Raw genomic sequence first — 18,725 nt, forward strand, 5'->3', positions numbered from 1 at the left:
TGTTTAGATATAATGCCAGTGAGGTCTGGCCTGCAGTCCAGATGCTGTTTTGTCCAGCTGTTTGTTTTTCTCTGTAAATGGATGCTGTTGGAGTCTGGGGATTTGTGGGGAGGAACAGTGCAGATGCACTGACCTTTGACCCTTTGTTCCACTGAATAAATGGTGGATGACTGGGTGGCTGATTCCTCCCAGTGATTAAATCTAGCACGCTGATGCCATCTAGTGACGTGTTGCTTACACAAGCTCATTGGGGAGAGAGAAGGCACATCAAGACAGGAGCATGAAGAACATCTGCCGTGCTTGTGTGTTTATTTTTTACATTAGGCCATGTATGACTGACACTGAAAGTGACATTGTGCAAAGATATTTAAGACAGAAACTACATTTCCTGTGACAGTGCCTTCCACAACACTCAATACAAAAAGCGTTCTCCCCTCACGATGGTGAACGAACAGACAGAAAAGACAGCACTGTAGACAGTCACGATATTCATAATGTGGGTACAAACATAGAGTGCCTCAGCTCGACTGCGTGGGAGTGACCAGCTGCTGCGAGTCTCCTGTCAGTGCAGCTCATGAGCTGATTAGATGGATAATGATATGGAGTAAAAGTGGAAGTTGTTTTGGGGTGACTCGACTCAGGCAAAGTTCTTCTTGAGGAAGTTGATGAGTCCGTTGGTGGAGGAGTCGTGGGAGTGGACCTCTGCAGTGTCCTTGAGCTCAGGCTCGATCTTCTTTGCGAGCTGTTTGCCTAGTTCGACTCTAATAGCACAGAGGGGGGAAGGAGAGCAGACACAAACAGAAGAGAAATGACAGAATCACTGTGTCGTGGATGATCGAGGAACAAGTGGAGGGTTTCATATGTCATATGTCCTAATTGTCTCAAATTGTTTCATCTTTTAACATCCAGTATTCCCCTGTGATGTCTTAAAAAACATTATATTTATCTATATTATCACAAACATATTCTGTGTGTGTTTGTTGTAACTCTTCACTGAAGTTATGCTGAGTGAAATATTCATACCAAAGACTCCATGTTTGCATCTGATGGAAATATTCTAGATGGCTTATGGATCATTACACACACACACACACACACACACACACACACACACACACACACACACACACACACACACACACACACACGTATGTTGTGTTTATATCACTTGTGGGGACATTACATAGACTTACATTAATTTCCTGGAGCCTTACCCTAACCATAACCATAACCACTATTTGCCTGTTCCTAACCCTGTGCCTAACCTAACCTTACCTAACCTTACCTAACCCGTAACCCTATCCTCAGTCTGCACCCTAAAATTTAATGATTTACATTAAGGGGACCTGCATTTTGTCCCCATAAGGGAGGTCAGTCCCCACAATGTGACTGTGTAAACAGATTTTTGTCCCAACAACATGATGAATACCTGGTCACACATACGCACACACACACACACACACACACACACACACACACACACACACACACACACACACACACACACACACACACACACACACACACACAAATTCAACCTGACATATGTAATATTTTTGGAAACTTTGGAAACTGCATTAGAATTTAAAATTGAGTTCTGTGGGTTTGAACAAATCTTGGCTGAACAGCATACGTACGTACTGATGGCAGGCTGCTGCTTGTTAGCAGGTTAAGAAGTGAAAGCTTCTTCATAGAGCCAGTAGTTTATCAGCTGTGTACATGTAGTGTATAGAACATGTACAGTAAAAATGGTCTCACCCCCACTGGTCAAAACTGTTGATCTCCCACATTACACCCTGGATGAAGATCTTGTGCTCATACATCGCTGTAAAACAAGACAGAATGATCATTAACAGAATAAACTGTGGGATTTTAGAGGTAACACAAAGAAGCTGCATACTGTAGCACTTTGGCTGTTTCAAGAATCTGCCAATGTGGGATTCATTGCTGTTACTATCTATCTGCTATCTATCCAAAGATATTCTTGAAGGTTTATCTCACAGTCTATAATGTATGGTCCTATCAGCTATTACTGTACAGTGTGGGCTGATGCAACTCAGAGACATAAAAACAGATTATTCGGAGAGATGGAGATTGCAGTAAGAATGATCTTATAATGATTGAAAGAGAAGTGAGTGAGTTGCACAACATAATGGCCTTGCCATGGCCCGTGGTTGTGAAACATGTGTGCAATCACCCTGTCTGGACCACAGTTTAAAGCCAAAAAGCAGTAAGGACAAACTGCTATTAGTGTGACATAAACAAAAAGTCAGCATAAGAAGTACAGATTCAAATCATTATGTATTACAAAGGATTAAATGTGTAATATCAACTGAAATGTAAGTTCAAACTGTGGCTGTCAACATTCATATTACTGTGCTGTCATTACGTGTGTATTCATTTAGATGTATGCATGGATGGATGTGAAATGTGCTCTTAACTGTGAATATTTATAACTGAGTGAGTACGCAGGTATCCATAATCATGTCTATATGTAATATGTATGTGCATTACAGTATTTCTGAAAGTGTTTTTATTGTGACTTTCATATAGATTCTTTGAGCTAGAATAGATCCAAATACAGTAAGCAATATAAAACCACCTCCACAACCACTAACAATAACAGACTTATTTTTTTATATCAGTGGCTGTAGGTCAATAGAAGCACAGTTTGCTCTCACCTATAAGTGCTCCAAGTGTGTACGGGGTTAGTTTCTTGAAGATGATTGAGTTGGTTGGCCTGTTTCCTTGGAATACCTGATGCAGACAAGGAGACATATTTGAAAATACCGACCTCTTTGTGTATGCCACCATTATTAATGCTGTCAATAAGGTTTGGATAGCTGTGTTTATTTATGGTCACTGAGGGGTCTACCACCAATGTTTTCTTACTCTGGTCCTGGCACTTACTGCCTTTCTTCAAATTGAAGTTCAAGTTTATTGTCACTTTTATGAGAGCTGCTTGAGTGCCAGGTGTTCATTCTCTATTGTCATTTTTTTCCTTGATTCCACTTACTTTGTGTGGCAGGATTTTCTCCAGAGCCTCTCCACTGAGGCCGCCGGCCTCCAGCTCTCTCCTGGCCTCCTCTGTGGTCTTACCCATCATCAGAGCCTCTGTCTGGGCCAAGAAGTTGGCCAGCAGGATCTACAGCCACATAAAACACACAAACTTCAACACAGTGCAGTACAGCATGTTTTCCAGCGAGTGATATACTGTAGATGTCAGTCTGGCAAGCCAGTGCATAAGTAATGTTTTATTTATATTGCACTTTTTGAAACACACAGTTACACAGTGCTTTTCATGCACGAAAGAATGAATAAGGTAAATATGCAATATATATAAAACACAGCACAATGAGAGACAGACCAGAATACAAAAACAACACAAACAAACCACAGAGAGTAGATCCATAAAAAAAAAAAAGGCTTGCCTATAAAAATGTGTTTTTAGAAGCTACATGAAACAGTCAGATTCAGCTAATCTGATCGATGGCGCAAGATGATTCCAGAGGGTTGGGGCTAAAACAGCAAAGGAACAATCACCTTTTGTTTTGCTGTTGGAGCGAGGGATGGATAAAAGGCTGAGATTAGAGGATCGCAGTGGTCGAGAAGTGGAATACGGGACAAGGAGAAATGTAACTTGGGCAAAGTCATGCAGAGCTGTGTAGGTAACAAACAGGATCTACTCTGAATTTTATAGTTAGCCAGTGGAGGGAAGCAAGAACAAGTATAATGTGAGACCGTCGGCTAGATCTAGTCAATAGCCTGGCAGCTGCATTGTGAACTAACTGTAAATGGTTTAGAGCAGCTTGACTGAGACATGTAGAGGGAATTACAATAATCAAGGCAGCAGAAACTGAATGTGAATCAATAGTTCAAGATCTGAAGAAGACAACATACATCTGATTTTTGTGACATTACTTTGCATTACTTTGACTGAACTAGCTTAGTCACATGTTGGTCAAAAGTCACATGCTGATCAAAGGTGATACTGAGATTCCTCAGATTCTGCAGATTTGATATTTGAGTGAAACGGATCAATAAGAAGATCCACTGCAGAGGAAAAGCACGCAACTAATGTATAATATGTAATAAAACTGTAATAAAACTTTTTTTTAAGTCAATAAATAGTTGATTAAACAAACTTCCCTACAACAAGGAATCAAAAACCATCATTTCAGTGACGATACTCTCATCATATCAGCATACATGCTCTTGACCACACTGCTGGTCTCTACCCATTCAATGCACTGCGTAAATGAATCGTCTTCTGACACAGTGATACCTTGTGGTGCAGGTTGTCTCTGATGGGATGCTGTGACTGAGATGGGATCAGGAAGTCAGAAGGCACCATGCGTGTTCCTGAGTTGGACACAGTTGGACTGCATTAGTGACTCAAGTACCCCACAAACTCGTAGCATGAAGCTAACCGGCTAGCACTGCTACAACAGTGTATGTTTCTGTGATTGAATGAGGATCTTTGGTGATGTTACCTTGATGGATGAGCTGGTAGAAGGCATGCTGTCCATTGGTTCCTGGCTCTCCCCACACAATTGGCCCAGTGTGGTAGTTTACACGTGCTCCATGATTAGTGATATATTTTCCATTTGACTCCATGTCACCCTGGATAACAAACACTTATCAGAACTGTCACATGCATTAAATCCTCTCTGATGGCTGTGGACTATTACCACAGACACATTGTTGCTCTTTGCTTTGTCACTCTGTGCTTATATCACCATGCATAATATAATTGTATCCACAGTCATTCTCTCTTTAGTCACAGTGAAAGATGGAGGAGCCTAGCAAATTTAAAATATTTTTTAAGTAACTTATTTATTAATATGAATATGAATTCCATTGGACATTCTCCAGAAACCTGTGAGGCAGACCTGTTGGAAGTAGGCAGTGAAGCGGTGCATGTACTGGTCGTAGGGCAGCATGGCATGGGTCTCAGCGTGGAAGAAGTTGATGTACCAGATGCCCAGCAGAGCCAGCAGGACAGGAGCGTTCTTATCCAGAGGAGCGGTGCGGAAGTGGTTGTCCTGCAGTGCATAGAGCGATGCTAATTTACATTTGTGTGCTCTGTACATTCTGTCCTCTCTTCTACATTACAGAGGTGGAGAGTGGAAGGTGTAGGAGAAGTACCCACCATCCAATGAGCTCCTGAAAGAAGCTTTTCAAAGTTGTCGAAGCCTGATGAGCAGAGGAGGTGAGACAGAGAAGTTAACTGACTGAATCAATTTTTGTAAAAAAAAAACAAAAAAACCCCAAAACAGTTGAACAGTTGTATTTTTGATGTCTCCTTACCATCAGCAAGACAAATTCTTAAACATTCAAGGCAATGTGTGTAGAATTTTTAACCATGGTAGTGATGTGGCTTTTCGAGTGTTCAACACTAAGATTGTCCACCGCTTTGGTCCAGGCTGACATATCACAACAGATAATAAAGAGGTTACCATGAACGGCTGGCATGGCTGTCGCCTGTTCAAACTGGAGCATCTTTGAAACTGGAGGGGTGATGTGCGCTTTACTGTCTGCCAATGTGTCTTTTCTGATTGTACCACTGGGAGGAGCCAGTCAGACATTTGCGGATTCAAAAAATAGTGGACTTAATTTATTTAGTATTGCATTACTGTAAAAGAATGCAAAAATGTGTGTTTTCACTGTACATACCAATATGCAGGGCGATGGCCATTCCAATCGCTGACCACAAGGAGAATCGACCACCAACCCACTAAAAGAAGAAAATAAACAAAATACTGAACGTACATCTATGCCTCATATAAAATGCCTTTGCAAAATATGGATTTTAATGAAAGAGAAAGAAATTTTGTATACAGCAGACGGTGCTACGAGAGGAAAATTAATTTAATGAAGCACGAGCCACATACAGTATTTTGTATTGTGCTACCTCTACACTTAGGCTATTTATATCATGAATAAGCAATAACGTCCTGTCCCATTGGTCAAGTTTGTTCTCTCTCTTAGAGACAGAAAACATTGTATACTGTTTACATGTAATGAGTGTCAAACACAGGCAGACATTTTTTCTATGACATAGAAAAAATATTATAGCCGTTACCCTTTAAATACCAACAATGTAACTAAAGGCAGCCTCCTGACCTTTGATGCAACCCAGCCTTTACAGTAACCTCTGCAAGAGAGAAGGTCGCTACCAATAATAACTGAGTCTGAAGAGTGGAGGCTTCTGATTACCCAGCAGCTGCTGGCCAGAGTGTTTGTCCCACCTACTTCACAGGTCAAAAGTCTAGCTTATTTATAGCTGCTGCCTACAGCCCTCTGTGGATGAAGACAGGACCTGCTGCATGCAGTTTGCTTTAAGCCTTATGGAGCACTCACATCCCAGAACTCAAACATGTTCTCTGTGTCAATGCCAAAGTCCTTCACTTTGGGCTGAAGGGGAGACAGAGAAAAGCAAAACAGTCAGCATCAAATGTCTGGACAGAGATGGTTTAACATGTAGATAGTGATTTGGGACTTACTCCATTTGTAGAAAGAGCCACAAAGTGCTTGGCTACAGCAGCTTTCTGCAGAAACAGAGAAGATATGATTGAAGAGTATCAACTAATAAAATGCTGCTGTCACTGCTGCTGAGGGAGCTGCATACTCACATCTTTGGCATGTTCAAGGAACCATGCTTTGGCCGACTCAGCGTTGGTTATGGTCTCTTGGGTGGTGAATGTCTTTCAAGGGAGAATTACCCAGAGAGACATACATAAGTAACAAAGTACTGATGTATAATGCAGCTAAACAAATGATATAGATCTGCCTGCAAAAGAGGAACTACAGATCGTCATTCTAACACGACACATCAGTAAAGACCAGAAAACTAAGGAATTACATTGTCATCTGTGCTTTAAGATATCGACCACTGTATTTGAGGTAACCCAAATTTTTGGTAACCCAAAAGTCCAGTATTTTTGAATAACTGTTAATCTTTTAGCTTTCTTTCCACATCACTTGTGCCAATGCTGGAAGGCTGACATGAAAGACATTCAGACATAAATATCAATTGATGTAACATTGGCTCAACTCTCTGGAAGGAGCATCACATGGTGTGTGCCACCAACTGATTCATCTGCGTGAAGTGAAACTGAATTTACTGGTCCATCCAAGAAAGATTTTGTACAAACTGAAAACAGAAATCTGAATTAGAAGGTGCTTTTTGTCAGACGTGAGATGTTAATCTGGTCCAGTTTCAAGACTCTGCTTCGTGTGAACCAGCTACCTTGGATGCAATGATGAAGAGGGTTGTCTCAGCGTTCAGCTGTGCCAGGGTCTTGGCAATGTGTGTCCCATCAATATTTGACACAAACCACACACGCGGTCCACCCTTTGAGTAAGGCTTCAGGGCCTCAGTCACCATCAAGGGGCCCTGCAATTCAAATCAATTCAAGTTCAAGTTCGGATAAGACTGTGGCTGTACTGGACAACTCACTGTAAAAGGATGCTTCATTAAAATTTTTGCACTAACATTCATCTGAAATACATATTTCCATAGATTTTACTCACAAGGTCAGATCCTCCGATGCCAACATTGACAACATCTGTGATGGCCTTTCCTGTGTAGCCCTTCCACTCACCGCTTCGAACTCTCTGCAATAGATGCAACAACGCTGATAACTACATCAAACTTTCATGTGCAGGTTTACTAAAGTTACACTGTGAAACTCCAGTGCAAAAGCTTTGTAATTTTGCATTTTTCTGTTGGTTCACTCACATGACAGAAGCCCTTCATCTTCTCAAGAACTTTGTTGACGTCTGGCATCACATCCTTGCCTGCAACCATGATGGGAGTGTTGGAGCGGTTCCTCAAAGCCACATGGAGCACAGCACGGCCCTTCATATCCATAGCACCAGGAAATAAAACACACAGACACACGTACACTCGCTCAGCATTGTGGCATCAAACTTTACTGCTGGCTCCTTATACTGTTAGTGATCAGGGGGTTAAAGATTATCCAGCTGTTGCTTTCACTATATTCAGTGTTCATGTTTTAATAAGGGTGGCACGGTGGAGCAGCAGGTAGTGCGCATGCCTCAGAGCAACAAGGTCGCCAGTTCGATCCCCGGGCTTCTGTGTGAAGTTTGCATGTTCTTCCCGTGCATACGTGGGTTCTCTCCGGGTACTCTGGTTTCCTTCCACAGACCAAAAACATGCTCGTTAGGTTAATTGGTGACTCTAAAATTGCCCCTATGTGAGAGTGTGAATGGTTGTTTGTCTTGTGTGTTGCCCTGCGATCGGATGGTGACCAGTCCGGGGTGTACCCTGTCTCTCGCCCGTTGACAGCTGGGATAGGCTCCAGCCCCCCCAGCAACCCCGAAAGGGATAGGTGGGAGAGAAAATGGATGGATGTTTTAATATGTCAAAAAGTCATTGTGCCACATGGTGTAAATGTTGTGTCAGTGGCTGTTTCACCGCACCAGCATAAATTTTAAGAGTTAAACACTGCCATAAATCAAGTTAGAGCTGACATGCGGTAACAATGAGCACCTCAGTGAAGTTGATCTTCTCTCCAGTGAACATCTTCTCTCTGGCTGCTTCGATGCCTCTTGACTTGGCCTTCATTAGAGACGTAGACAAACATCCAAAATGTAAAGGTCAGTAATGAAATGATAGATTATGGTCATGAATAAAATTGATGACGAATGCCTCCAATCAATACATTAATACATGCGTACATAAAACAGTTTGTCTCATGATGGAGCTGATATCAGATGAATACCACTTGCAGCTTGCAACAATGACTGATGGGATTTCCACTGTACAGCTGCCCTCATTGGCTCTTAATCAAATTGTGTTATCAGGGAGCTGATAAGCAGATCTACTTCAGTATTTAAAAAGCCACGGACGATCAAGACAGAAATGAAATTACCAGATCAACCAACATCTTCATGACTTCATCAGTGATTAGATTCTTGGAGTAATCCAGAAGAATGTCTCCATCCTCAGTTTTCAGTGTTAGGCTGTGAGAACACAGAAAGACATCAGTGATGAGAGCAGCAGAGACTGAAACATTTTCTGAATGTACAATATTCAAACAAACAGTATGATTGTGTGGTCAAGTGGTGGATTGACATCTAGTTTTCCATATTATGTAATGAAGCTACACAGTTGTACAGGAGGAATCCATCAGAGCATTATCATGTGATTATGTAATCATGCTAATAATATATATGCACAAAATATCTGCTTCCTGTTCAGCGATAGTGTGCATACCAATAAAAGTAGTGTTGGATGGATTTGGACAGATATATACCTGAGCTTGTTGAATCTCTCCTTGTCAGCCTCAAACATATGCCTCATGTTGAGGTTCAGGGCGTGGGCTGTGTACCAGTCCTGCAGCTTTTGGAAGTTGGGGTCCTGTGTGAGTCCCATGATGTCCAGAGGGCCTTCCCTTGCTCCACTGTGCTCAACTAGCCTGGCTGAGTGGGACCGAGCAGGTCAGAGGGAAAGCTTTTTGAAGGGCGTCCAGTCCAAATCCACACTTGCCCCTCCTACATGAGACACACCATATTCAGAGCTCGTGCATGTCGCACCTCTGCAAGGTTACAGTGCATGTTGGCAGGGGAATGTCATCAGTACAGCAACAGAGTGACGTGTAGTTCAATGTACTGCTCAAATCATGGGACAGTACAGACTGCATTGCAGTTAATTCTGCGGTTGCACTCATTGTAAATACTTCTGAAATTCATACATAAGCTGTTCACATTAGAAATAGTCATTACAAAACACATTAATACATATATACAGTATGTGTTGTGTGTAAATAGATACATTGATATGCATGAAAGTCAATAATAGTAATTAAAAATGTACAATATCTAACTATAAGTAACAATTTATTATTATTATTTATCATATTATGTATTATTAGTCATTCATTTGCAATCTGACAGTTAGTTATTACATACATTTAAAGTTATTTCTTCATATATGCAACATTTAAGGAATATAAGATTGACATCCACATTTTCTCCCTCCTCGTTTGTCTTCAAATTGAAGCAATTAACTTATTTAGGTGTTCACTAATGAATACAAGTGGTCTTTTTTTATGTGTTTGTATGGACCAAAACTAAAGTTCCTATATTGTATGGAACTATACTGCACCACATTGTGTGTTATAATTTGGTATTTTGCATTCTTTCATATAACTGTATGTTCTGTGTTTTTTTTTCAACACAATAAAAACTATCTTTAAAAAGTTTTATAGATTTACACCTTGTGTTCAGTTCTCGCTTAACAAAAATGTCACCCAAAGCTTCCAAACATTTTTTCTCCTGCAGAGTCAGAGCTATTAACACACTGGCTTAGAAAATATGACATTTTGTCTTTTGTGTTTAAAGTTTCATTTTGTCCTAGTGTGCCAGTGAAGCATGCTGTATATTTTAGATTTCATGCATAGTATGTATTAGGTAAAGGTACATATTGTTGAAGTCAAGGTACCTAATATCCAGTGCAATCCTTCGCATCCACGAACTGTTGTACTTAATAACAATTTGTGGACCTAAACGCCCCCAAGTGATGGCACTTCTAAGTATGGAGCACAGGATGTAATATTCTGGATCAAACATTAGAGGGCGAGAAAGGCTTTGTCTGAAGCTTGAACAATTATTATTATTTTTTATTGTTTTTAAGGCATAATCAGAGTTTAAATAACAGAAATAACAGCAATTAGTTTAAGCGATTTGGCCAAAGTGGGTATTACAAAGAGATAATCTGACATATTTAAAAAATGTACATAGAAAAAAAAAATAGACAATAGGCAGTCAATGAATTTCAGAGGGATTTCCCACGCGTGCAACAGTAGAATTAACTCACATTTCCATTTCACCACCATAGCAAGCAAAGTACAGTGGATACTGTCTGATGACATGAGCTGCATATTCCACACTACTTTAGCGAATTATGAAAATTAGTACCAATATCTCATAATAATATTTTCAGAGTCTTTGTCATTCTTAGAGTGCAGATTTATAACAGCTCCCACACCACTTCATATTATTTAAGAGCTGCGGTGATGACAACCGTCTTAGTATTGTAATTAGGATTTCAAAATAAAGGACTAGAAAGCACTAACAAACGAAATACCCTGAAAATAATCAAAGGGATTAGTTAGGGTAAACATTATGACTTAATACCCAAATATATATATATATAACACTAAACACTTAAACTGATGCTGATTTAAACTTTTTTTTTTTTTTTTTTAATTTTGTTGTCATACTTATCACTAAATTAATGGCTCAGATGCAAATGCAATCATATTTTATTTGAAAACAGGTGTAAAATTCCAGCTGGCACACCACATTTGGTGCTGTGATTTATTCACAAACGCTGCTTATACGAGACACATTTCTCTGTAACGGTTTTATTATGAAGGTTTTACCGGAAACATTAGTTTTTACTGATGTGGTCTTAATTGTGGTCACACAGACAGGGGATTCGCTGTCAAGAGGGTGGATGCCTAGAGCTGGTGAGCGATGTGGTGATTAACTTAATCTTTACTAACATTTTTCTTGTGTTTTACTGAAGCTCTTTGGTTTTATCTGGGTTACGGTGGCACTGACTGCTGTTGGCCTGTACTGGAGTGCCACTGGGCCACTTACATTTGCTCGCGCTTTCCACCAGCGTTGACAATCGTGTCGCAGAGAGCTAGCTAGGTAGCTAACGTTAGCTCGTTTAGCTATGTAGTTAGCCTGCTTAGAACCCATGAAACCCTGATGCGCCCATTTTCGGACGTGTCTCACTTTGACGTGCTTGTTTCCGTTTTGCCCTCATAATTGACATATTCGACCGCATAAGCAGTCGGGCACACGTTTTCAGTGAGTGTTGAAAAAATGGGACGTTTCTTTGCAAAACATACACCGATATTTTGGTAACAAACCCAATGTGGTGTATGCCGATGAAACGCATCCGCCTCGGCTAGCGAAGGAGGAGCATTTGGCGGTATCGGTTGTTTCTGTTTTCATTGCCACTGACGTATAGCCATGGGCGAGCCTTCAGATTTGATCGATCTTGACAACAGATAAACGTGGCAATGCAGGTAAGACAGACGAGTTAGTTAATGAGCTTTACTTGAGCAACGACCTGGTTTGACTGCATGTCCGATAATGGACCTGGGCGTTCTTGGTTGTGAGTTAACGTTACGCGCTGCAGTCCGTAACGTTAATCGCCCATCGCACAAAATTGAATGTGGGTTGACGTTAACGACAATAAACGAACGACAAAGGCGGAATTTACTCTTGTAGCAGTGTAACCCGTGTCCGCGGTCGACGTTAGACTGACAGTATGGACAGGCTTCGAGGAAAGTGCACTAGCTTGCAAGCTAACAAGCGAGCGTCTGATTTTGTGCTGCCAGTGGGCGAGTGTCACAGTCGGCACGGCAGCGGACGCGGGGTACCGGCTCTGTACCGTCTGTGCACGCCGTGGGGTTCTCGCGTCACTCGCTTTTCTTGTGTTTGGTGTGTTGATGCGCTGCTGCCGCGGAAGCCTTTCCGGCGACTCTGTGTTTAGGGCGTTAAAAGGCCGTATTATTAGCTGCGACATAATGTTCTCATGACTTGGCCCATGTCATCCCGGAGAGTTTCGATGAAACCGGCTAACTGCGCTTGCGGGGATTCTGTTACACCTTCCTGCTAAATAGTGATCTGGGTTTAAAATGATACCCGAGCAAGTACAAAACTAACCAACTAGTCCGTTTTCAGCAAAGGTGCACTAAAACTAGCAGTGTGCCTCTGTTGAATTAATATCCCCTCTCACGAGTGGAGCCGTGCTGTATTTGATAACGTACGGGGAGCAGCAGTACTGCCACAGAGGAGTTGTAATTCCGAAAAAAAAAACCATAAAAACTGTCCAGAAATGGCCACTGGATGCTTGGACTATTTTTGTCATCCATTTCAACAGACTGATTGTAAATGGTCACACTTTGCGAGCAGAAGAAAAGTAACTTAGACAAGCTGGGTGACTTTATAAACGTGGCTTTATATAGTCTCCCCCATGCAGAGGAGGTATCTGGAATTGCATTAATAAATAACGTTGCCCCACTTCTCTGGAGCGGTGTAGACATCTACGGTCTAGCCAGGGATCCGTGTTTTGACACCATTTGGAAAGTGCTTCCTGTTTTGGTTGCTGGAGTGTAGAAATCAAAGTAGAAGTGATCATTTAGCTCCGCATAGGGTTTGATCATGTAGAGTCAGGTGGTTGCTCATGATCACAGTCAGTGATTTAGGGTATCTGAAGGAAAAAATATCAGGGGCTGCAAGGTTTGGCATAAGCAGCCAGTCTGCTCTCAGGTGGAATCTAAAAGTCAGCTTCATTTGTTATATCATCATCCATTTTTTTATTGGGGAAAATACTTGTTATAAACAGAATTGGGAAATCAAATTTTGCTCACTGGCTTGTTGATGTTAATGCTAAATTTATTCCAATATTTGGAAGAGATGGATTTGTTTTTACTGCCTTATAAAGCAAATTGTTGTTAACAGGGCTCAGAAATATGACTGTGGAAAGTTATGACTTTTTAAACTTTGAATCGCACAAGGTTGTTTGTGTTATTTTCAATCATAGGATTGTATTTATGTTGATGGTGTTGACTGGGTGTCTAATACTGTTTTAACTGACATTAAGCTCTTAATAAAATGTAATTTCACACTTAGGAGGCATTCATGTTAAGTTCATTCGTCTCCTTTTGTTGAGTTTTGCAGGCTTGTACTGCTTTCACTGAAACAATCCTGGACCTGCATGTTGACATCTGACACAGCTGCGTCACTGTGGAAATACTTGCTTTGCTCTGCAAAATTCCTGTCTCTGTTTAAACTCATTCATTTCAATAGCTTATTCAACTGTGTGCCTGAACAGTCATCTCAGGTATTGGATAAGCACTAAGGCTCCAGTTATTCTTACTCTTTTTTTGTCTTTGTCAGTATTTGTCAACATGTGATATGACCAGGAGTGACACTTTACCTTAGCTTAACAGCGAATCCGGATGCATGTGTGAGGAAGTCAGCATACAGTCACAGGATTACTGTTTGCGCTTGCCTCGGGTGGAGTACAGGCCTTGCCTGTGCTTTCCTGGCACTGTCTCCACTGTCCTGAATGATATTTCCTTCAACAAAGGAGCTTCCTAGAGTTTCTCTTGCTGCACAGTCTTAGATTATACAGATGAGTGATAGGAGGAGTCTCTGCAGGGGGAAGGGATGAGTTAATCCAGGCCATAGTATTATTAGAACCTGGGAATTCTAACAATTTTGTATCATTTTTACTTTTTTCTCCTTTCTCTCCTTTTTACTTTAGTTTTATTTTACTTTCTCTCCTCTCTCTCCTCAGATTGCACCTAACAGATTAGTTGAGCTTATGCATTTTATTATTTGTGAGGTGAGTGTTTGTGGCCACTAGCTATTTTATCTAAGTTAAGTTCTAGATTTTGACGAAGATCACATCCAAAAGATGATACCAGAGGAACAACAGGTGTCACAAGAAGGAAGCTCAGTGTTAGCTTTGGTTTGTGGCTTCCACCAGGCAACACCTTCCAGAAATATTCTTAGTTATTTTTGGCTTGGTTTTACTTTCATTAGTATATGTTAGAGATATCTTAACATTTTCATGCTTTGGTACGCTTTGGTGACAGAAACCTCCCTGAATCAAATCAGTTCAGTGGTCTTTTATTTATTTATTTTTTTAACAATTTGACTCATTAGCATGAAATACAAGTCAAAGTGGATGTCATCATATTAGAAAGGTTTGATAATTAATGTAATTTTTGATGCTTTTAAGGAGCAGTATGTTGTTTTGTGTGCCAGTGACGCTTTGTTATAGAAAGATTTTTAATCCTTCAGGCCATTTTAACATCTTTGGACATATTGGTTTAGAGACCCCCAAATCTAAGTTGTGACAGTACTGTATATAGTTGGTGATATTTCACAAAAGGTGCAGATAATTGAAATCCAGTAAATGTTAAAAGAAAATGCACAAAGTGAACAGTAAAAATGTAAAGAAGATTGGATGAAGAAGCATATTGAATAAGAGCGGCACAATGGGAATAATGTTTTTTAGTACAGAATCAAATTATACATCAATTACACAAAAAAGAATAGCATTGTTTTGTGGTAGTTATGCTGTTTTGTCTACCTCTGGCTTAAGAGTTAGCAAAAGATGGCTGTTTGCAGTTCCATCAGTGTGTTAGGTAATACCCACCTACAGCAAGTTTTGCCAGTCCACGCATCAGAGAAATGCATGTTTGTGTTGTGTGACAGGATTGTCATTTAGATTCACAAAACTAACAACTGTTGGCACTGGTGTGGGGCAGGGGCAAGGGTCTGCTTCGTCCGTAACATCTGGTCCACTACGGTTTCATCTATTGCTTGGTAAACACAGCTTATTTGAACCAAAAAGGCTACTTTCTACTTCCAGGCAGAATTGAAGAAGATGCCAGTCCTCATCGAGAGGGAAGCAGCAAGCAGGTTTACAAATAAGGGGGACAGGGCTTGTAGCATGGGAAATCTCGCCTTTGTCTCCTGGGAAACCAGCTTTGCCTTAGTTTGTGGTCAGCTATTTGCCCCTCAGTCAAATGTTCCCAGTGAGATGCATGAATGCTCATGCATTAGAGCTGATCAAATACAACAAGAATCAAGGCTACCCAAAGCTTTAATCTGATGTGATATGTATCTTTCTTAATCCCCGCAGGAAGTATTTTGCTTGTGCTTTTCCACAAACAGGTCAAAAGTCGGGGTCACCTACATAGCTAAACAGTGAATAGTGGAGCTGATATAGATTTGATAGGTTGCTCAACAGCACTTCAGCAGTGCCTTGAACCAGGTTTTGCTATTTCAGAGGTCCCTTACTCCACCACCCTACTATATCCTGTTATCATACCTCTCAATGTTTTATACACACACACTCCTCAAGCCAAGGAAAGGAAACTTTTCTTTCTATTCTGTGCAGAAGGTTGTTGGTTTCTGTTGCTAATATTACTGGTGTATTTTGGTTGATTTTTCTGGTGTTGAAATATATAGAAATAGTTCTGCTGTTTGTCTGACCTAGCCTGAATTTCTAACTTCTGTAGCACCTTCATATCCTGCCTCATTGTGCCTAAAGTGGAAGAATAAATTCGTTCTCTTGCCCTGGCTAAAAATACAGTAACCTGGTGGCTAGCATGCAGCACAACCTGTAACCTCAGTATGTAGTTTGCTCAATAAAGGCTGAGGGAAGCATTTTTATCTCCACAGGTTGCCACCAGCCTTTCATGAATGGAATTGACGTCAGAGCCTTTCATCATAGCTTTCACTTGTTGAAACCCACTCGTTGGGCACACTAAACACACACTGTTGTATACTGCTATTCTGGAGGGGATATCTGAGCTTACTGTTTGCTTACAGTTGAATACTGAAAGACATGTATGCTAGTTTGTGTAAAGGCTCTGATTAGATCAAATCAGATGGTGTATTTGTTGGCATTCACATGTCTGTTTAAAAGTCCATTGTCATCTTGATTCCCCTGGAGGAACTTAATTAGTAAATTGATTGTTTTTTTTCTTAGAGTGTTGGAATTATTATGGTATTATTTGATTAAGGCAAAGGCACATGTTGAAACTTATATTTGCTTATGTGACACAAAACTGTGGGGTCCTCAAGTATGGCCTTTGTAAGAGTGGCCCGTCTGCTATTTTTATTGGAGCCATAAGCTACTTACAAAGTCTGTTACGACAGTACAGGTTAGCCTAATATTATCCAGCCTGTTCACCAACCGTATCAGCCTCTTCACTGATATGAGTATTAGATTTTGTCCTAACTTACTCAAATGGTTTGTTTCAGCAGCAGGAAAAGTTTCACTACTGCTTTAGACAGTGCAGAATCAGCCAAAAAATATGATCAAGCAGAATTGGCTATGACGTCATAGAACAGTGAACAGCTTTTTATGATAACTGAATATCAGGGTGAATGTGTTTTTAGTTCCAAATTCTCAGAACAAACATTGGACCAAAATAGGGTAGGCTGTGGGAACAAAACCAAAACATTACACCCAGTCACCTAAACCTGCAGCTGTCGACAAAATAATTCCTGGAGAAACACTGTATTGATGGAAGAAAAGCTATTCTTGCAGTTAATATTAAATTGTAGCCAAAGCCTTTATTTTTCTCTTCCTTTCAGAGAGTCATGCAGCTGCATGTGTGAGTGTGTTTTTTTTCTGCGTGCTGGTATGAGGAGACCAGGGCCTGCTACAATACTCTCCTTGTGTTCCGTGGGCAAGAGGAGCCTGGCTCAGCTCCTGTCACACAGTTGCTCACGGCACTTGTCCTGTCATTTGGACTGACCTCCTCGACCTGTCTGCTGATTCTCTGACTTTACTATAGCTTATCTGCTCTGAGGAATGTCTTCAGTGAAGCTTCTCTAACCAAATAAAAAGTGTGAGTCATGCTTTCCAAAACTCAATTAGTTATTATATATATACACACACACACACACACACACACGCACACACACACACACACACACACACACACACATACACATACATATATATATATACATACATACACACACACACACACACACATACATACATATATATACATATACATACACACACACACACACACACACACATATATGTATACGCACACACACATACATATATACATATATGTGTGTGTGTGCGTGTGTGTATGTATATATATATATATGTGTGTGTGTGTGTGTGTATGTATGTATATATATATGTGTGTGTGTGTGTGTGTGTGTGTGTATGTATATATATATATGTGTGTGTGTGTGTGTGTATGTATGTATGTATGTATATATATATATATATATGTGTGTGTTTTAACACAATGACATTATATTTTGAGGAGAATGTCTTCTAATTTATGGTTGGGTTTCCTGACCTGCTTCTTTGTGCTTGTTTGAACCCACTTTAAGACGGTTCTGGGGAAATGCATTCCTTTGCTTCATTGGCAACAGATGTAGGGGATAACATTTTTCTTTGAGCTGAACCTTTTGGAGTGTCTAAAAACAGTGCGGTGCGGACCGTAGGGCAGCTGTTTTGCCATGGAGGCTGAAATAGACTTCATGAGAGAGCTAATGTCGGGCCTGTGGCTGGAGCGTCAGAGGGCCTGTGTTTGCATCACAGTGGCAGATGGATAAGGAGCTGTCAGCATGGGTAACAGCTGCCCCATCCACAGCTATTAAGCTACCTAGCTGTGATGTGACATTCACACAAATATGGCCGCAGATCCAAAAGTAACTGCTATTGGTAAAATGAGTGGCTGTATCCTGAAGGTTACAGAAGTGGGCTTGTGACCAGAGGCGACTTGACTGGTTTATTGTGTCCAATCTGGTGGTAAATCTGTGTAGGGAAAGTGAATAAGATAAAAGGCAAATGCTTCTCAACAGCTGGTGTGAAGGTGCCTTTGAGCAATGGCACTTGTATGCTTGAGAGAGCTGCCCAGTAGCCAGTAGCAGAAGGTGCAGATGCATTGGTCACCATCCCAGGTTTTTCTCCGAAAAACTGGAAAAAAGAATTTGGTATTTGTTTTTGAGTGGGCTGTTAGGTTTACTGAAGTGAAACAACAAAAACCATTTTGGAGCTTATTGCTAGAAATATACCACTTTGAAAAATGTCCCTGTAGTTGTCTGTTGATTGTTGCAATTCTTTGGCCTTAGGTTTGCGCAGACAGGTAACTCATACCTGGTACTTTGATTTA

The 18,725-nt window shown here is 40.7% G+C and overlaps 2 protein-coding genes across 2 annotated transcripts in view; one reads left to right on the top strand and one right to left on the bottom strand.

The window, feature by feature from the left end:
• Positions 1–299: 299 nt before the first annotated feature.
• Positions 300–9,441, bottom strand: gpib (glucose-6-phosphate isomerase b). Its single transcript, XM_070960221.1, has 18 exons — positions 9,285–9,441; positions 8,901–8,991; positions 8,519–8,587; positions 7,745–7,864; positions 7,537–7,620; positions 7,253–7,399; positions 6,636–6,707; positions 6,507–6,551; positions 6,364–6,417; positions 5,677–5,737; positions 5,153–5,196; positions 4,893–5,045; positions 4,494–4,623; positions 4,286–4,362; positions 3,017–3,145; positions 2,682–2,757; positions 1,759–1,825; positions 300–761 (listed from the first exon to the last, which is right to left on the bottom strand). Exons 1-18 carry the CDS (start codon positions 9,401–9,403, stop codon positions 638–640), a joined length of 1,662 nt encoding a protein of 553 aa, XP_070816322.1. The 5' UTR covers positions 9,404–9,441; the 3' UTR covers positions 300–637.
• Positions 9,442–11,443: 2,002 nt separating this feature from the next.
• The window catches only part of garre1 (granule associated Rac and RHOG effector 1), a 34,997-nt gene continuing 27,715 nt past the window's right edge, over positions 11,444–18,725 (top strand). Inside the window, exon 1 of the mRNA XM_070959460.1 lies at positions 11,444–11,501. The gene's annotated coding sequence lies outside the window, so the exon portion shown is untranslated. The remainder of the gene's footprint in view (positions 11,502–18,725) is intronic.

This window comes from Chaetodon trifascialis, chromosome 1 (genome assembly GCF_039877785.1).
Source record: "Chaetodon trifascialis isolate fChaTrf1 chromosome 1, fChaTrf1.hap1, whole genome shotgun sequence".
Lineage (NCBI taxonomy): Eukaryota > Metazoa > Chordata > Actinopteri > Chaetodontiformes > Chaetodontidae > Chaetodon > Chaetodon trifascialis.

Coding starts and splice junctions, on each gene's coding strand:
- gpib (XM_070960221.1), bottom strand. CDS start 9,403: ATGGGACTCACACAGGACCCCAACTTCCAAAAGCTGCAGGACTGGTAC. Junction 5,046..5,152: donor TTTCAGGAGCTCATTGGATG/GTGGGTACTTCT, acceptor TATGCACTGCAG/GACAACCACTTCCGCACCGC. Junction 4,363..4,493: donor CTACCAGCTCATCCATCAAG/GTAACATCACCA, acceptor TGTCCAACTCAG/GAACACGCATGGTGCCTTCT.